Consider the following 17,347-nt stretch of genomic DNA (forward strand, 5'->3'; position numbering starts at 1 on the left):
GCTGTAGACAATATGCCTAGAAATGTCACCCAGAGAGGGTGTTTCCTAAACACGGTTTGCGCTGACTGCTGCTGGCAGAGGGGAGGCCGGCCATCCCCAGCTTGCTCTCGGAGGCCCCGGGCCCCTGGAGAGGTGCCCGCCAGGGAGCTGCGAGAGGAGTCAGGGCCAGGCAGGGGTCAGGACTCTGGCTGAGTCGGCTCCCGGCCTGGGGGACTCTCAATGGGGTAACCTCAGCACCAAGGGGGCGGGGAGGAGACCCAGCCGGCTCAGTGGCCCACAGGGTGCCGAGTGGCCGGGGGTTAATGGTCTCCCCCGCCCCAGGCTGCAGCGGCGTCCCGGGCAGTGGACCCGACCCCTGTCGCGGGCACCTGAGGCCCATCCCTGTCCTCCCTGCAGGTCTGTTTAGGAGAGTCCCGGCCTGCCCCGCCCGGAGGGCCCGTCAGCAGCCACTTACTCTCTAAGCAGCTGGAGTGAAACTCAAGGTAGAATTTGGTCTGGGACTTGGTCTTCAGGGTGGCGTAGCATCTGAGGAACTCGATCTGCCCTTGGCTGTCCACGGTCCCGGGGCCTAGAACAGGGGAGACGGGGTTCACCTTGACCACAGGCCTGGAATGGAGCGTTTCAAATCAGCCTCATAGCACCCAGCCCCTGCGGAGGGCCCGGCTGGAAGCAGAGGTTTCCCCGGAAGTCAGGCTACAGTGGAGACCTCCAACCACCCCATGCAGCCCTGACGACTGAACAGTTAAATAGTAGGATGATTTTTTTTCTATGTGTTTGAAGCACAGTGAAAAAAAAAAAAAGGTGCCCTTTGGGAATTCAGTGGCACAAGGTACAACGCAGGAGACGTTCTACAGTTTTGTTTCTAAAGGAAAAAATGTTCTCGTTTCAAACACTGCGTTACATAATTTTACCTGCCTAAACAGACCATTCACAAATATTATTAGGTCAATAAGCTGCTAACACCCATAAAATGGTAGCTTTCCTACTAAAATGCAAATATTTAAAAAGGTTGGTATCTAAACAGGAAAAGACAAAACTACCCGGAACGGAAGCTGGGGAACTCCTACAGGGGTTTTGTTCCGGCCTCCCTGCTCCTCTCTCTACCACACCTGCGGAATCCAGGCCACGGTCTGCCGACCGGCGGTGGATCGGCAGCGATGGAGAGCAGAGGAGAGGGCACCAGGACTCAGGCCCTAGAGCAGTTTCAGGAAGGTGACTCTAAAGCCGTGTGGGCAACGCCCTCAACCTGCTGCCTCGGTTTCCCAGGTAGTTCGGGCAAAGAGAGTTTGTATAGTGGCTCAGTCGCTTGATCCCCAAATGTGCACCAATTCTGTTCAGATCATGAGGGCTAACTGTTCTTCCTTCCTCAGGCACAGCTACCCCTGCCCCTTACTCTGGGCTCCTTAAGCTCATTTGTACCCAGTTAACTTGCTTTAATCTGTATTAATTTAGTCGAGGCTTTCACCAGTGTCCTTTAGCTCTTTTTTTTCCTTTCTTTTTTTAAATGTATTTTTTATTTCTTTCAAAAAGAATTAGACTACATAAAATGTTATGTAAAAAAAATAGAAAGGATTCCCATAAACCTTTTGAATGTGTGTCCGGTCCTTGCTTGAGGGCAGGGCAAACATTTCCTTCCTTTTTAAAAATTTTTTTTGAAGCATCACAGCCCCTAGGCCGGGGTTCTGCTTAGGAAAATGTTTGAGCAAAGTCAAATCCAGGTCTTCAGGATTTCTGAGCATCTGCAAAGCACCGAGGCTCAGTGCCAGTGGGGAGGGAGCCACGCGTGACCCCGGGATGCACCCTCTGGTAATAGAGGGTGGGAGGGCCTGGGCCTTATCAGTGCCATGGGAACTTAGAGGAGGGCCTGGTGAGAGCTGGAAGAGTGGAACCTAGAGGCTAGAGAGGTTCTGGAAAGCACAGTGGCCAGACCTAGTGTAGCAGTTTGATACGGTTATGAATTCCAAAACTAGACATTGGATTATGCTTGTAATCTGGTCTGTACCTGGGCATGACTGAGTTATGATTAGGGCTTTGATTGGGCCCACATCATTAGGGCGTGGGGACTCAGATAAAAGACATGGCAGAGGACAGAGTTGAGGGTTTTTGATGTTGGAGTTTTGATGCTGGAGTCTGATGCTGAAGCCTTAAGCTAGAGCTCTGGGAAGCAAGCTCACAGAGGAAAGAGAAGACAGCCCCAGAAAGAGAAGCCAGGAAGCCTGAGCCCTCACAGATGCCAGCAGCCATCTTGTCCAAATAGACTTAGCTGAGGGAAGTAACTTAGGCTTTATGGCCTGGTATCTGTAAGCTCCTACCCCAAATAAATACCCTTTATAAAACCAGCCAATTTCTGGTATTTTATATCAGCACCCCTTTGGCTGACTAACACACCTAGGAAGGAGACAGGCTGGTGGGTCCAGGCCTGACTGGAGAGAGAAGTCGCACTGCTGGGCTTTGGACATTAGACCCAGTAGCATGGAGGAGAGCACCCAGGAGGAGGGCACTGCAGCCTCACCTGCGTCCTCACAGCAAGGAGGACACATAGGCAGAGCCTGGAGCCACCTCTGTCGATGAGGAAAAAGGAGAACCAGGTGCCCGTGGGCCTCCTAAGGATGGGCTGAAGCTGGGCCTGGGTCTGACTCCGCAGGGGTCAGAGCCTTCGAAGGGAGACCTCGGGCTTCTGTATCCCTGATGCTCCACCAGCCTTACCCAGAGCTGCCGGAGAGGCTTTGGGAGCTGTCAACAGAGCGCCAGAAGTCCAACAAAAACAGCCCACCCTCTCTGCCAAAAGGATGCCTGAGGAGATGGTTCAAACAAAAAGCTCAGTTCCTGCTCCAGATGACCTCTACCCAGAGAGGGAAAAGTTCTTTCCCTTCCACCGTCTAGATTTTAAGAGTTTTGACCTGCCTGAAGAGCACCGAACAGCACATCTGTCCTTGAGTGGAGCCCTCCTGAGCCCCGATGAGGAGAGGGAACTTGGAAAGCTGTTGGAGCTGGGCCCCTCCCGGAGAAGACGCCATCCCTGATGGGGAATCAGCTCTGTGGCAGCCTCCTTCCAGCGTTCTGTCCACCCTGGGTGCTGAATTGTGGATTGCCACCTGTCTCCTAGGACTTAGATATTTAAACTTCTTAGTGCTTTACAGTTTGTGTGGGGTTTTTTTGGTATCAAGAAAGCATTTCTTTTTTTAATTACTCTCCTCTTCCCCGCACCTCCCCCCCAGTTGTCTGCTCTCTGTGTCCATTCGCTGTGTGTTCTTCTGTGTCCACTTCTGTCAGCGGTACCCGGAATCTGTGTCTCTTTTTGCCGTGTCATCTTGCTGCATCAGCTCTCTGTGTGTGCGGCTCCACTCCTGGGCAGGCTGCACTTGTTTTGCGCTGGGCAGCTCTCCTTAGGGAGCGCACTCTTTGTGCATAGGGCTCTCCTACGTGGGGGACACCCCTGCGTGGCACGGCACTCCTTGTGCGCTTCAGCACTGTACGTGGGCCAGCTCACCACACAGGCCAGGAGGCCCGGGGTTTGAACCTTGGACCTCCCACATGGTAGGCAGACACCCTATCCATTGGGCCAAATCTGCTTCCCAGCATTTCTTTTTAAAACTTTTCCTAATATTGAAAAAAAAAGGCCACAGAGCATGCCCATCTCTCCTGACCTGTATTTGGGTGCCCTGCACTCTGCCGCGCTAAAGGAGGACCAATTGTCTGCGACCACAGAGGTGAGAGGGCCAGAACAGGCGGCAATGTTCTTTGCTAGTCACCCAGGCCACGGGCTGGCACGCTGCAGAGTGCCCAGGTCCCTGCTGGGACGAGGCTGGCCTGTGGGCCAGGGCTGAACTGGATTATTTTTAAAATTACCTGTGAAATATTATTTACTCCAGTGTTTCCTAAAACTCCAGTCGTCTTCACAATTTGAACCACTTTTGTCTCCCACGTACCTGTGCTAATATTCACTTACTGTTTTCTTTACACAGACTCATCTTTTAAACTTAAATAATAATAACACATATCTCAAATCTAAACAGAAAATCGAAGTTGCTTGCACTGCATGAAAAAGTCAGACTTAAAACATATTAAAAGAAATGCATTGCCAATAACTATTCATCCATGTCCCGCCCATAGTCATCTTTGGTAGTACAGGTACCACATCTTGGAAAACCCTGATTTACCCAATTTTTCAGACTGGACTGAAACTGAGGTGCAGAATCTGACATATTTGCTAAATAGAGCAATTACGTTTTCTAAACTGAAATCCTGATGTGGTTTGGGTAGGAAGAGCTCTGTTGTTGACTGAGGCTTGCCTGGAAGGATGAGACTTCATCTAATGCAGATGAGCGATGGCTGCAACCAGAAGTTGAGTGCCCAAGGCGTTCTGACTGTGGAGAAAGGAGAAATGGATGCTGCCAACACTTACCATTCTTGGAGACAAACTGGGAGGTTACCCCTGCCTCAAATGTAGCAAAGACAGGGCTGTGGTCACTTGTCATGATGTCGCTGGTGCTGCCTGCAAGGGAGAAGGTATTGAAAAACCGTTTCATTAAACAATTCCCAAAATTTACCAATACTCTCTGCCCATCAAGCAACAACTCCCCTTTGCCTTCTCTCATAACCCCAGTAAACTCTAATTTACTTTCTGACTCTACAAATTTTCTATTTCTAGATCTTTCACATAAGTGAAATCATACAGTATTTTCCTTTCGTGCCTTGCTTATTTTACTCAACATCATGTTTGCGAGGTTATTCCATGTTTCAGGATATCTTAGAATTTCACCCCTTTTTACAGCTGTTCCATATTCCATATTGTGTATGTACATTTATTCATTTATCCACTGATGACATTTGGGTTATTTCCACATTTTGGCTATAGTAAACAAGGCTGCAGCAAACACTGGTATACAGGTATCTGTTTGAGACCCTGTTTTCAATTTGTTTGGGTGTATATGCAGGAGTGGAATTGAAGGGAAGGCATTTTTGGTCAGAGCCAAGGATGCCAAACGCATGGTGGAAATAAACTTAAATTTGTGGATCCCTCCAGAGGTTTCATGGCTTCACCTCTGTTGTCTTACTGACTTTCTACATCTATGCTTAAAGGGCTCAATGAAAGAGCACGTGGCTCTGTCTCCTCCAAGGATAAAATGTGTTAGCTTATCCTAAAGACTCACAAATTTAAAAATAGATCACTGAGTGTGAACAAGGAAGATTTTTCTGTTCTGATTGCTTTATCTATTGAGAGGAACCCAGGACCCAGAGTGGGATGGGGACATAAGGCCCCTCAGCTAATCTGCGAGAGAGGCAGGGCCCAATGCCCCGCAGGTCAGGAGGGAGTGGAAGGTGAGGCTGTGGAGACACTGAGTGCAGACAACTCCTCTAAGGAGCCTGGGCTTGGATGAGAAGGGAAGGCAGCAGAGCACTTCTGGAGGGGGTAAGAAAACGAGCAGAGTATAGCAATACTGAGTTTGGGGTTCTTTATTTAACTTTTTATTTTGCAATAATTTCAAAGCTACAGGACACTTGGAAAAATAATACAAACCCTATACAGAGAACTCCTTCATATCTTTACCCCCCACCCAGATACCCAGATCCACCAATTTTAATATTGTCATCTTTGCCAAATCATTCTTTCTGTCTACCTACCTATCTATCCATTTATCTCTTATCTATCATCTCCATCTATCTATTAATATCTATATATCCATTTGTTATCTATCTCCTGAACATCTGAGGGCAGGTTCCACATATCATACTCCTTGAACACATAATACTTCCATGTACATTTCCAAAAAACAAAGATATTCACTTATGCAATCACCTTCAGTGAAGTTATGCAGTTGAAGAAATTTAGCATTGATATAAAGCTTACAGTCTAGATTCCGATTTTTTTCCATATCCCAATAATGTCCTTTTGAGTTTTTTCTCCTTCATTCTTAGAGCCCATCCAGTAACATTCATGTATTGCATTGAATTGTCATCTCTTGTTTCTTTTTTTTTTTTTTTTTACACACTTTTTTTTTTTTTAAAGATTTATTTATTTATTTAATTTCCCCCCCTCCCCTGGTTGTCTGTTCTTGGTGTCTATTTGCTGCGTCTCGTTTCTTTGTCCGCTTCTGTTGTCCTCAGCAGCACGGGAAGTGTGGGCGGCACCATTCCTGGGCAGGCTGCTCTTTCTTTTCACGCTGGGCGGCTCTCCTCACGGGCGCACTCCTTGCGCGTGGGGCTCCCCCACGCGGGGGACACCCTTGCGTGGCATGGCACTCCTTGCGCGCATCAGCACTGCGCATGGCCAGCTCCACACGGGTCAAGGAGGCCGGGGGTTTGAACCGCGGACCTCCCATATGGTAGACGGACGCCCTAACCACTGGGCCAAAGTCCGTTTCCCTCTTGTTTCTTTTTTTAAACCGTGGAAACGTATATACAACTAAAATCTTCCCATCCCAAACTCTCCCAAGCATACCATCCAGTGAAATTAATTGCATTCAGTGTTGCAGTACCCTTACTGCCATCCATTGCTAGAACTTTCCCTTCACCCCTAACAAAAATCCTACACTTATTTTGCATTACCTTCCCATTGCCCCTGACCCCTACCCCTGGTAAACTGTACTCTCTTTGCTGTCACTGTAAGTTTGCATATTTTCTATTCTCTAATATTTTCTTCATCGTTACTATGGGGGCTTATATTTCCGTCCTAAATCTATAAAAATTTCATTTGCTTTCATACCAACTTATCTCCAATAGGATACACACACTGTATGCTCCTAAAACTCTCCTGTCCTCCCACCTTTATGTGGTTCTTGTCACAAATTACATGTTTACACAGAATCCACCACCAGTGCTTTATTATTATATTTTGTATATTTGCCTTTTAGGTTCTGTAGGAAGCAAAAAAGGGAGTTATAAACCAAAAATACAAGAGTACTGGTATTTACATGGACCCATATCATTATCTTTACCAGAGATCTTTATTTCTCCTGTGCCTTCAGTCAGTTGTCTAGGGTCCTTTCCAGTCAACCTGTAGGACTCCCTTTAGCATCTCTTACAGGGCTGGTCTGTATAGTGGTGAGGAAGTTCGTCAGTTTTTTGTTTATCTGGGAATGTCTTTTTTTTTCTAATTAATTAATTAATCTCCTCCACTCCCTCCCCAGTTTTCTGTTCTCTGTGTCTATTTGCTGCGTCTTCTTTGTCCGCTTCTGTTGTTGTCAGGAGCATGGGAATCTGTGTTTTTTTTGTTGCATCATCTTGTTGTGTCAGCTCTCCGTGTGTCCGGTGCCATTCCTGGACAGGCTGCACTTTCTTTCACGCTGGGCGGCTCTCCTTACGGGGCACACTCCTTGCGCGTGGGGCTCCCCTATGCAGGGGACACCCCTGCGTGCATCAGCACTGTGCATGGGCCAGCTCCACGCGGGTCAAGGAGGCCCGGGGTTTGAACTGCGGACCTCCCATGTGGTAGACGGACGCCCTAACCGCTGGGCCAAGTCTGCTTCCCTATCTGGGAATGTCTTAAGCCCTCTTTTCTTTCTTTTTTTTTTTTTTTTCCCCTCTTAAAAAAAAAAACTGGGGATTGAACCCTGGACCTCGTACGTGGGAAGCAGGCACTCAACCACTGAGTTACATCCGCTCCCGAATGAGAGTTGGTCTTTTTGCTTGTTTGTTTTTTAGGAGATACTGAAGATCGAACCCAGGGCTTTGTATATGGGAAGCAGGCTACATCTGCTCCCCGCACCTTCATTTCTGAAAGACAGTTTTGCCTGATACAGAATTCTTAGTTGGCAATTTTTGGCTTTCAGCACTTTAATTATACCTTCCCTCTGCCTTCTCGCCTCCATGGTTTCTGATGGGAAATTGGCACTTAAACTTATCAAGGATCCCTTGTATGTGTCATGTTGCTGCTCGCTGTGGCCTTCAGAATTCTCTGTCTTTGGCATTTGACAATTTGATTATAACATGGAGCAGTATGGGTCTATTTGGGTTTATTTTATTTGGAGTTTTTTTAACATCTTGGATGTGTTCTGATCTTTTGTTAAATTTTGGAAGTTTTCAGTCACTATTTCTCTGACTATTCTCTCTGCCCCTCTTTTTCTTCTCCCCCAGGGACCTCCCTCCCCCCAGTGCATATATTAGTATGCTTGATGGTGTCCCTCAGGTTCTTTGGGCTCTGTTCACTTTCTTTCTGCATCCTCGACTGAATAACTTCATTGTCTTAGCTTCAAGTTCTGTTTCTTTCTCCTGCCAGCTACAAGTTGCTGTTGAACCCTTGAGGGAATTTTACATTTCTTTTACTGTGGTTGCAGCTGTTTGGTTCCTTTTCATAATTGCCATCTCTCTACTGACATTCTTTGTGTTCATCTGTTGTGTTCCTGATTTCCTTTAGTTCTTTGTCCATGTTTTCCTTTAGCTCTTTGAGCCCATTTAGGGCCATTTTTTAAAAAGTCTTTGGTATGTCCCAATTCTGGGACATCTTCTCCTCTGCCTTGACCATCATTTCCTGTTTCTTCATATATTTCATAACCTTTTGTTGAATCCTGGACATTTTGATATTTTAATGTTATTGTTGGACTTTAGACTGAGGTGTCTGTTCCTTAAGCTTGTATCCAGCTGCAATAGTCCGCTACAGGGGAGCTGATGCAAAGTACTGGAAATCTGTTGGCTTTTATAAAGGGTATTTACTTGGGGTAAAAGCTTACAGCCCCAAGGCCATGGAAAGTCCAATTCAAGCCCCAAGGCAACGGAAAGTCCAGGGCTTTAGTTGTTTGAGCCTTCTCCTTTTTATCACACGGCAGGATCAAAGATGACAAAGTTCTCTCCTAGTGTTTGTCCGTGTGAGTGTTCATTTACATCAGAACCAGCATGGAGGCGGGGACTCAACCTGAGTCACACCCACTCAAATCACACCTTAATCTTCACACTTAATCTAATCAAAGACATCTCCACTGAATTTAGTAAATTCAAAGGCTATCACACCCAGAGGAATAGATTCATTTACAAACATGACCTTTCTCTTTTTGGGATTCATAAATAAACTCAAACTGTCCCACCAGCTATTACCCTGACCAAGCTTTCCTTGCCCGCCAGGAGGGAACAGGAAAAAAAAAAGAAGGAAAAAAGAAAACAGCTTTCCCAGTCTTTGCACATTAAGCTGTATGAGTGCTCTCCTTCAGAGTTTATCTACCCAGTGAGGTTAGAGAATAGCTCCGGGCCACGCAGGGGCGTCCCTCCTTCCTCTGCAGACATCTTCTCCTGGGTGTGTGTGTTTTAGGAATTCCGCTGCTTACACAGGGACAAATGTCCCTTCTTCCCTAGGGAAGACTTTCTTCCTGGTTCCAGGCCCTGTGCGGCATGTCCTGCCAGCAAGTCCTTGGCCCAGGCCCCCACTTGACCGCCCTCCCACAGTGTTCCAGGAGAGCCCTGTGGGCCGCCTTCTACACACAGGGCAAGCTCAGGCGGCGAGTCCCTCAGGCCACCGCCAGGCAGGTGGGTCTCAGCAGGGACACCAGGGTGACTGCTCCCTCTGGACCTGGGCCCAGGGGTCTACACTGAGACATGGGCTGGCTCTGCGCTGGGCTGGTGAAGGATGGGAGGGGGCCAGCTGGGTGCCACGAGATCCTGCCGCTTGTTTCTACCAGTTGTTACTGGTTGCTCAAAGCTTCCGTTGGGGAAGAGAGCCCTGAAGCTTCTTTCTCTGCCATCTTTGATACTGGGTTCTTTCAAGTTATCCAGTGAAAATACCTAGAGGGAAGTTGGGTTCTCAGGGCTTAGATAAAGACTTAGCATTATGAGATTAGGTGGCAGCAGAAGCCATGAATCAGAAGAGGCAAGCCCAAGGATGAAACTCTGGGGCCCACCAAGGATTAACAGGTGAGCAAAGGAAAACGGTCAAGCCAGGGGACCAGGAGAGCAAGAAAACAGACTTGTTATCCTTTTCAATAAATCTTATACAAATCAGCAAGAAAACAATAAACAACCCACCCTCAAACAACCAAATGATATAAGCAGAAAGGTCACAAAACTAATACAGGTAGGTAACGAGCACCAAAAATCCTTACTCGCTAAGGACCAGCAGAAAAGCAAATGGAAACAAAACTGAGCCAGAATGGAGAGAGAGATGGCTGTGAAGGAAGGAAGTAGAGACCCTGCTACTGGGGGAAGAAGGAAGGAATGGAGTCAGGGAGCAGTGCAAAGGTTAGCCAAGAAAGAACGAGGCGTTATCCCTTCTCTAAGACAGGACCGAAGAAGGAGGGGGGGGCACCAAAAGTTTGGGGGTGGGCAGAAAGAAGTCGGTGAGGTTCCAGAGCTCCAGGAGGGAGGAGAGGATGGAGGTGGGGGAGGCGGGCTGAGTGGATAGTACAGGTTTGTGGTGGCAATGAAGAAGGAGTGTTCCAGGGAGAAGTAAAGGGTTAACAGGCAGTCCTTTAACAGTTCTAGATACTTATTGGACAAGAATAGCAATAGCTCTAAATTCCCTGTGCCCTTAAACCCAGGAGGTGGTCCCCAGACCTTCCTGTAACCACCCCTTGTGACTTCCTCTGACAACGGGACATTAGTGAACGTGAGGCCAGCAGAAGCTTAGACAGCGCTTCAACATCTGGGCTAGCTGCTGGAAACCCTGAGGCCAGGATGTGAAGCCTGGACTAGCCTGCTGGAGGACGATTACTACTGTTGCCCCCCACCGACAGCCAAGGTGCCCTGGAGGAGGGTGCGTTGGCAGCATGGGTGTCCAGCTGACACCAAACAGAAGTGATGAATGGTTCCCATTCAGCCCAGTCAGATGCCAGCCCACAGAATTGTGAGCAAATAAATGGTTGTTGTTTTAAACCACTGAGGTTTGGGGTCATTTGTTAGGCAGCAATGGATAACAGATACACCCTGCTTACGTCAATCACCAGCTGCCAGGTAACCCATCTCCTGAGCTCTGACCCTCCATTCCCTTTTCTTTCCCAGTACCCCTGCAGGTATCTCAAGGGAGGGTGGTACTCCTTCCCCAACCCTCAGGCCCTGGGCCCAGAGGTAGGGAAGCTGGGTCCTCCTCACTCCTCAGACTCTTTCAGACCAATCTCCCCCCAGCCACCCCTGAACGCTCCACTGTCTAGTAGTTTTGAATGCCAAGTTTAGGTACAAAACAGTAAGTGGTATTGCCAGCAGCCACCACTTTCTCCTGAATCTCAGCACAGACTGGGTGAAGAAGGCAGATGCCGCATCTTCCTAGAAACAAGAACTGGCAGCACTCAAGGATGTGAGTTCAAGGATGTGGGAACTGGAGGGAGCTGGAGGGTGCCAATGGTGGGTACTGATGCGATAGGCCGTGATGTACCAGCCAGAAAGGGGTGACCGGCCTGGAGAGCTCAGAGGTGAGCGGTAGCACGTAACGAGGCGGCTGGGTAGGGGGTGGGATATGGGCACTTGTAGGGGGAACAATTCCTCAGCTGTGGCTGTGGGGTGGGCTGCCTGTCGGTGTGTCTAAAAATTACGTCTAAAGGCTGGCACTGCTGGGAGATGGAGCTCAGGAGCTGGGGGGCAGGCAGGACGAGAGTATTAAACTACCCCAGGGCAGCTGTCTGGAGCCTTCTGGGCAGTGGGAGATGGGCATAAAAGAGAGGGAAATCGGATCTTGGCTTGGTGGGACTGCAGGTAAACCTTGTCAATGCCTTCCCACCACTGAAGGGGGACAGGATGCCTGAGCAATGAACTTTCTAAGCCCCAGACAGGGCGGGAGCCACAAAGGTGGCTGGCGGGCAGCAGCAAGGCCCTCGCTTGGAGAGGCTGGTGGGCTCAGTGGGGGGGGGGGGGTGGGCCTGGGGTCATGGGCAAGGCCATTTCTGTCCCCGTGGGGCCCTAGGCTTGTGACTTTGTCATGTATGATGCAAGCTGGGGACCAGGAGGGCCACTCAACCTCATTCAGATGCCACTGCCTGGAGATTGGCAATGTTAAAAATAATAATAATAATAACATGAGGGGAAGCAGATATGGCTCAGTAGCTGAGCACCTGCCTCCCACATACGAGGCCCTGAGTTCAATCTCTGGTACCTCCTGAAAAAAAATAACAACATGATTCTCAATCAGAAAATTGTTCCTTATCATGCTGTTCTGTGGGGCTTACGGCCTGACTCGGCAAAGAATGGGAACTCATCAGTCCCTTTTAAGAATAAGCCCCCAAGCAATTAAGAATTCCTTCAGCGTTTCTTAAACTTCTGGGGTCAATAATTATTTCTTAATTGCTCTGATAATTTATTTCATAATTGTTTATTTTAATGCCACATATTTTCATGCCCTTTTTATCAATTTAACCCACTTTATTTCCCCAAGTCCCAGTGTGTATACTTGCATATTAGGTTGAACCCCGTGAATTGGCTAATATTTGATTTACCATTTTTGACCTACAAAAACAGCACTTTCCTATGTTTTACACCCAATACATTCTTTGCAAAAGAAAGAAAACTGGCTTATTTTGTGAAGTGCTCCCTGATGCCAGTGTTTCCTTCGCCTGAGGATATTTACTGTGCCTCGGTGCCTTTGGTGCATCAGGTGTGGCCGGGGCTGCCATGAGTTCTCGCATTTCACAGGTGCACAGAAGGAGCTCGGGGATGGGGGCCGCCTCAGCTTGAGAGCAGGGGGGCCTCCCCTGCTGGGTGCCACTCTCCAAGCCCACCCACCTGCCCCCAGCGACCTACTCACCATAGGACTGACACACCACATGCACCCGGGGGTAAGACTTCCAGAGGACCCGGTCACACCAGGAGGGCAAGTTGTACTTCATCTGCAAGTCAAGGTCACAGGCTGTGTAAAATGCTGCTACTTTTTGTTGTAACCTTTCAAAGATCAACTGGTGTCTTCTGTAATCCCTGAATTTATCTGCTATTAGTTCTTTTTTTTTTTTTTAACATTTATTTTATTTATTTCTCTCCCCTTTCCCTCCATCGTCTGCTTTCTGTGTCCATTTGCTGTGTGTTCTGCTGCGTCCACTTGCATTGTCAGGCAGCACCGGGAAACTGCATTTCTTTTTTGTTGTGTCATCTTGCTGCGTCAGCCACTCCTGCGCTTTTTTCATGTGGGGTGGCTCTCCTTGCAGGGAGCACCCTTTGTGCATGGGGCACCCCTGTGCGGGGTTGCCCCTACGTGGCACAGCACTCGTTGTGCGTGGCAGCACTGCGTGTAGGCCAGCTCGCCACACAGGCCAGGAGGTCCTGGGTTTGAATCCTGGACCTCCTATATGGTAGGCAGAAGCTCTATCAGTTGAGCCATGTCTGCTACCTGCTATGAGTTCTTTATAGAATTTTCCCATAGGCAGCTTAAGCCCTTTTCACTCTCCTCAAGTCCTGACTCTGCTGCTGTGACCCAAACTTCTAGATGCCCTGGACTCCTGCTTTAGAAAGAAGATCAACTCATCTGGCTTGTGCTCCCTTCTCACCTGTCCTTCTCATTTTCTCAGAATCTCTTATATCTTCACCTTCTCTCACTTTTTTTTTTTACACAGATGAATCCCTCTACCTGTATTTTCAACCCAGTGGCCATCCACTTTCTCCAGCTAGTTACTTTAATAATATTTATCACCTATCCACTTATTCATCTACCTATCCATCCATCCATCCAACCACCCAACCATTCAGCCACTTGTCCATATACCCATCTACTTACCATCCATCTACCTATCCACCTATTTCTACACCCACCCAACCACCCTCCCATCCATCCACCCATCCTTCCTTCCATTCATCCATCCTTCCATCCATCCATCCATCCATCCATCCATCCATCCATCCATCCATCCATCCATCCATCCATCCCTCCCTCCATCCATCTTTTCATCCAATCAAGCAATATCTACAATATGACAAGCCCTCTCCAGGGTTTCAGGGAAAAGTGGTGGGAGAGACAGTCCCTACATTCAAGGAGCTCACATCCACCGGTGCAACAGACAAGGTAAATTGGCTATGATAATCAGTGTCCTTATCTTTTCATGCTCTAGCTTTTTCTCCTCTGCTTACAAACAAGCAAAAAGATCATATTCCTCCTGAAATTTCCTTGTCTTCTTTTTTCTGTTTACCAAATTTCTTTCAAGACTCTTTTATTTTCACTGCTCTACTTCTGGACCACTCACTTACTTTTATTTATCTATTTATTTTTGGACTTGAGATCCAATTTATTACATTAAAGTAGATTAATCTACTGTACACCTTGATGACTTTTCAAATTTGTATACAACCATTTATCCACTACTCAGATCAAGATATAGAAAACGTCCATTATCCCCACAGGGTTCCTCAAGCCCTTTCCTGATTGAGCCTACCCTCCACTCCCACCCCCAGAGGTGAGCACTACTTTGACTAATGTCTCCATTGATTGATTTTGCCTATTCTTGAATTTATATCAATGGACACATTAAGTATAATATTCTTTGTGTCTGGCTTCTTCCACCCACGTGGATGCCTGTAGAAGCTCTTTGTCTTGCTGAGGCAGTATTCCACTGTATGCATGTACCACTGCCACCCATTCTGTTGTCGATGGACGCAGGGTTGTTCCAGTTTTGGGACGTTAGGAACAAAGCTGCTATAAACATCCTTGCACCTGTCTTTTGGTGAGCAAAAAAGTATTCACTTCTCTTGGGTATGCACCAAAGTAGAATTGCCCAATCATAAGGCAGGTGTATATTTAGCTTTCATAGATGCAAATAATTACTTATTAACATAGCAGTTCTCAGCACCAGCTGCCTCTGAGAATTACCTGTGGAGCTTTACAAAAATACAGAAAACAGGGCCACACTCCAGACATATTACATCAGAATCTCTGGAGGTTAAGGCCCCAGCTTATGTATTCCTAAAATGCTTCACAAGTGATTGGTTTGCACAATCTTGGTAAAGAACTATACTTAGCCCGTTGCAGTCTAGTTTTCATGTCCATGACTACTCAAACTGTTCTTCAAATCCACCAAATCCTCTGAACCACTAACTCCAACTCCTTGGGCTTGGTTCTCATTTCATACTCTACTGTCAATACTCCTTGAAAGTCTCTCTTCCCCTGGCTTCTATGATGCTAAGCTGCCTGGTCCTCCTCCCACCTGCACGAGCACTCTTCTTCTGTCTTCGCTGTTGTCTCCACTTCCTCCTCGAATCTCTAATTGTAAATTCCTTCCCCCCTCGAATCTGCCCATAACCCTTCTCACCTTCTCTTCCACTCACCCCTTGATAGCCTCACCTACTTTCCTGGATTTAAGCATCTTTTCTGTGCAGATAACCCCTCTGCACAGAATGCCCCTGCATCCTCCTCCTTCTTTACAAAGATGCCAGATTAACCTTTTTCATCAGCCCCCAAATGTGACCCCATGCACCTGCCTGAGGTGCCTTTAAGCCAGGTGACCCCAACTACACAGTGCTCAGTGGGCACCTTACAAGAGGGTGTCCTGGCATCTGCTCTAATTCATGGCAGGAACCCTGGATCTACTCTCCTCTCAATTTTTCTGAAATTCCCGCTCTGGTCTGGGATAAACCCAATGTCTGGGGTTTCTTTCCCACTTTCAGTTTCTCACTCACCCCTGAGCCCAGGTGACTCCCAGACTTTGTTCTGCATTTCCCATGGCCTCTAACTGCTCTGGGTAACCCACCATTCTGCTACATTTCACCCTCCAGACCTAGCCAGGGGCTTGGCTTCCTTGGGTTGGACAAGAATTTCCTGCCTTGGCATCTGCTCCAACAGTTCTTTCAACTGGAAATGTATCAGCCTCCTACCCCTCATCATGTCTGCCTCTCAAACTCCAAGCCTCCTGTCAAGGTACTTCTGATGCACGCCCTTGAAGATGCCTTCTGGATCTTTCCTTGCCCTAACTCAGTTTCATCTCTGTCTGCTCCTCATTGCATGTGGCACCATCACATTGTCTCTGAATTAGTTAGTTTTGTATTTTGTCCTATCTTGTCTTTCCTGCTATAAACAACCTGGGGGCAGACATCTCATTTCATCTTCCATCCCCCTCACCTAACAAAGTGTCCAGCCATCAGGAAATATGGCCATCATATTTATAGCACATAAATAGGCCATCAGAAACAAAGGAATGGATGAACGCTTTAATGCAGTTTTTTCCCAACACCGTTCCTTGGAACACAAGCAACCTCATAAGGTATTAATTGATATTTCACAATCAAATAAATTTGGGAAATGCTGCACACTATTCTCCTCATGGGGAATCATTATGTTTGTAAGTCTCTAAAGGCTCTGATAAGTCCTACAGTAAAGAAGCCCGTTTAATGTCATTTGCCTGGCAGTTGGCCAAATCTATTTGACCACAGGATCAGTTTTAAAAATATAAGCTTAAGCATCCAGTTAAGGAAATAATGCTTCTCAGAATCTTAGCATATCTGAGATGGATATAAATCATAAAGGTCATTTGTTCACCTCTTTGCAGTGTGCACGCTTGGTTTGCCCATGTGTCCTTAGGAAAGGTTTTGCTCTGTGACATGAAGCAATGTGATGTCTAACTGTTGTTTGTTTGTGGGTGAGGATGAGCAAGGGGGGGCTGGAGATGAGGGGAAGGGGCAGCACCTGTGCCGTGGGACTCACCCCCGTAGCCTTCTGCTTGGTGTAGGCATATTTCTCCCGAGTCAGCCTTTCAAAGCGGTAGGTCGGGGCAAAGGTGATTTCTTCCTCCTCTGCAACAGAGAGACGTTGGTTTCAGTTCTGATTCCACAAGTTTCAAATCCAGTTTCCCTCTTCTCCAGGCATAACCTTTCCCCTGGTGAAGCCATTCGGGGGGAAAGGGGAGACAGAAGGATGGGGCGGGGCCCTGGGAAGGAGACGGCCGTTCTCACCGAAGTGCAGGAACACCTTCTGCTCCCTCCTCTCCAGGAGCAGCTGGTCGTGGGACAGGAGGTCCGCGTACTGCTGCTGCTTGATTTTCTGGATGATGGTTTCTGCCTCCTGGAAACGAGGACACACCGCGGACACTGGTGAGGCCCCTTCTTCATCCATGTATAACAGGAGGCACCTTGCCACCCACCTGGGGCCACCTGACCCTGCCCAGAAGCACTCAGCTGTTTTATAAGGAAAGCCCCGCAAAAGCAGGAAAACATCATCAGGCTGACAGGAGACCCCGGCCATTCCAAATTTGTGTATGTACTTTCAATTTATCCATTGTGACTTTTAGGATCTTTTTAAAAAATTAAACCAGGAAAGCAAACATCTTAATAGCTTACTGGTAGAAGCTGATCGACACTGTCCGGATGCCTTGGCTTTGTTTCTCCTTTTTATTGTGGTTACAGATATATACCATAAAGTTTGCCATTTTAACCATTTTTAAGGGTACAAGGCAGTGGCATTAATTATAATTACATTGGGCTGCCATCATTGCCATCCATTACCACACTTTTTCATGTCCCCAAA

At 47.6% G+C, this 17,347-nt stretch overlaps 1 protein-coding gene and 1 pseudogene across 1 annotated transcript in view; one reads left to right on the forward strand and one right to left on the reverse strand.

Annotated features, from left to right (window-relative positions):
* The window catches only part of INPP5D (inositol polyphosphate-5-phosphatase D), a 126,130-nt gene that overhangs the window by 17,956 nt on the left and 90,827 nt on the right, over positions 1–17,347 (reverse strand). Inside the window, exons 16-20 of the mRNA XM_058299872.2 lie at positions 16,777–16,885; positions 16,529–16,617; positions 12,656–12,737; positions 4,406–4,495; positions 455–568 (exon numbers count right to left, since the gene is read on the reverse strand). Coding sequence (XP_058155855.1) covers positions 455–568; positions 4,406–4,495; positions 12,656–12,737; positions 16,529–16,617; positions 16,777–16,885 — 484 coding nt within the window. The remainder of the gene's footprint in view (positions 1–454; positions 569–4,405; positions 4,496–12,655; positions 12,738–16,528; positions 16,618–16,776; positions 16,886–17,347) is intronic.
* Positions 1,158–4,182, forward strand: LOC139439331 (securin pseudogene; annotated as a pseudogene).

The sequence above is a fragment of the Dasypus novemcinctus genome, chromosome 7 (genome assembly GCF_030445035.2).
Source record: "Dasypus novemcinctus isolate mDasNov1 chromosome 7, mDasNov1.1.hap2, whole genome shotgun sequence".
Taxonomy (NCBI): domain Eukaryota; kingdom Metazoa; phylum Chordata; class Mammalia; order Cingulata; family Dasypodidae; genus Dasypus; species Dasypus novemcinctus.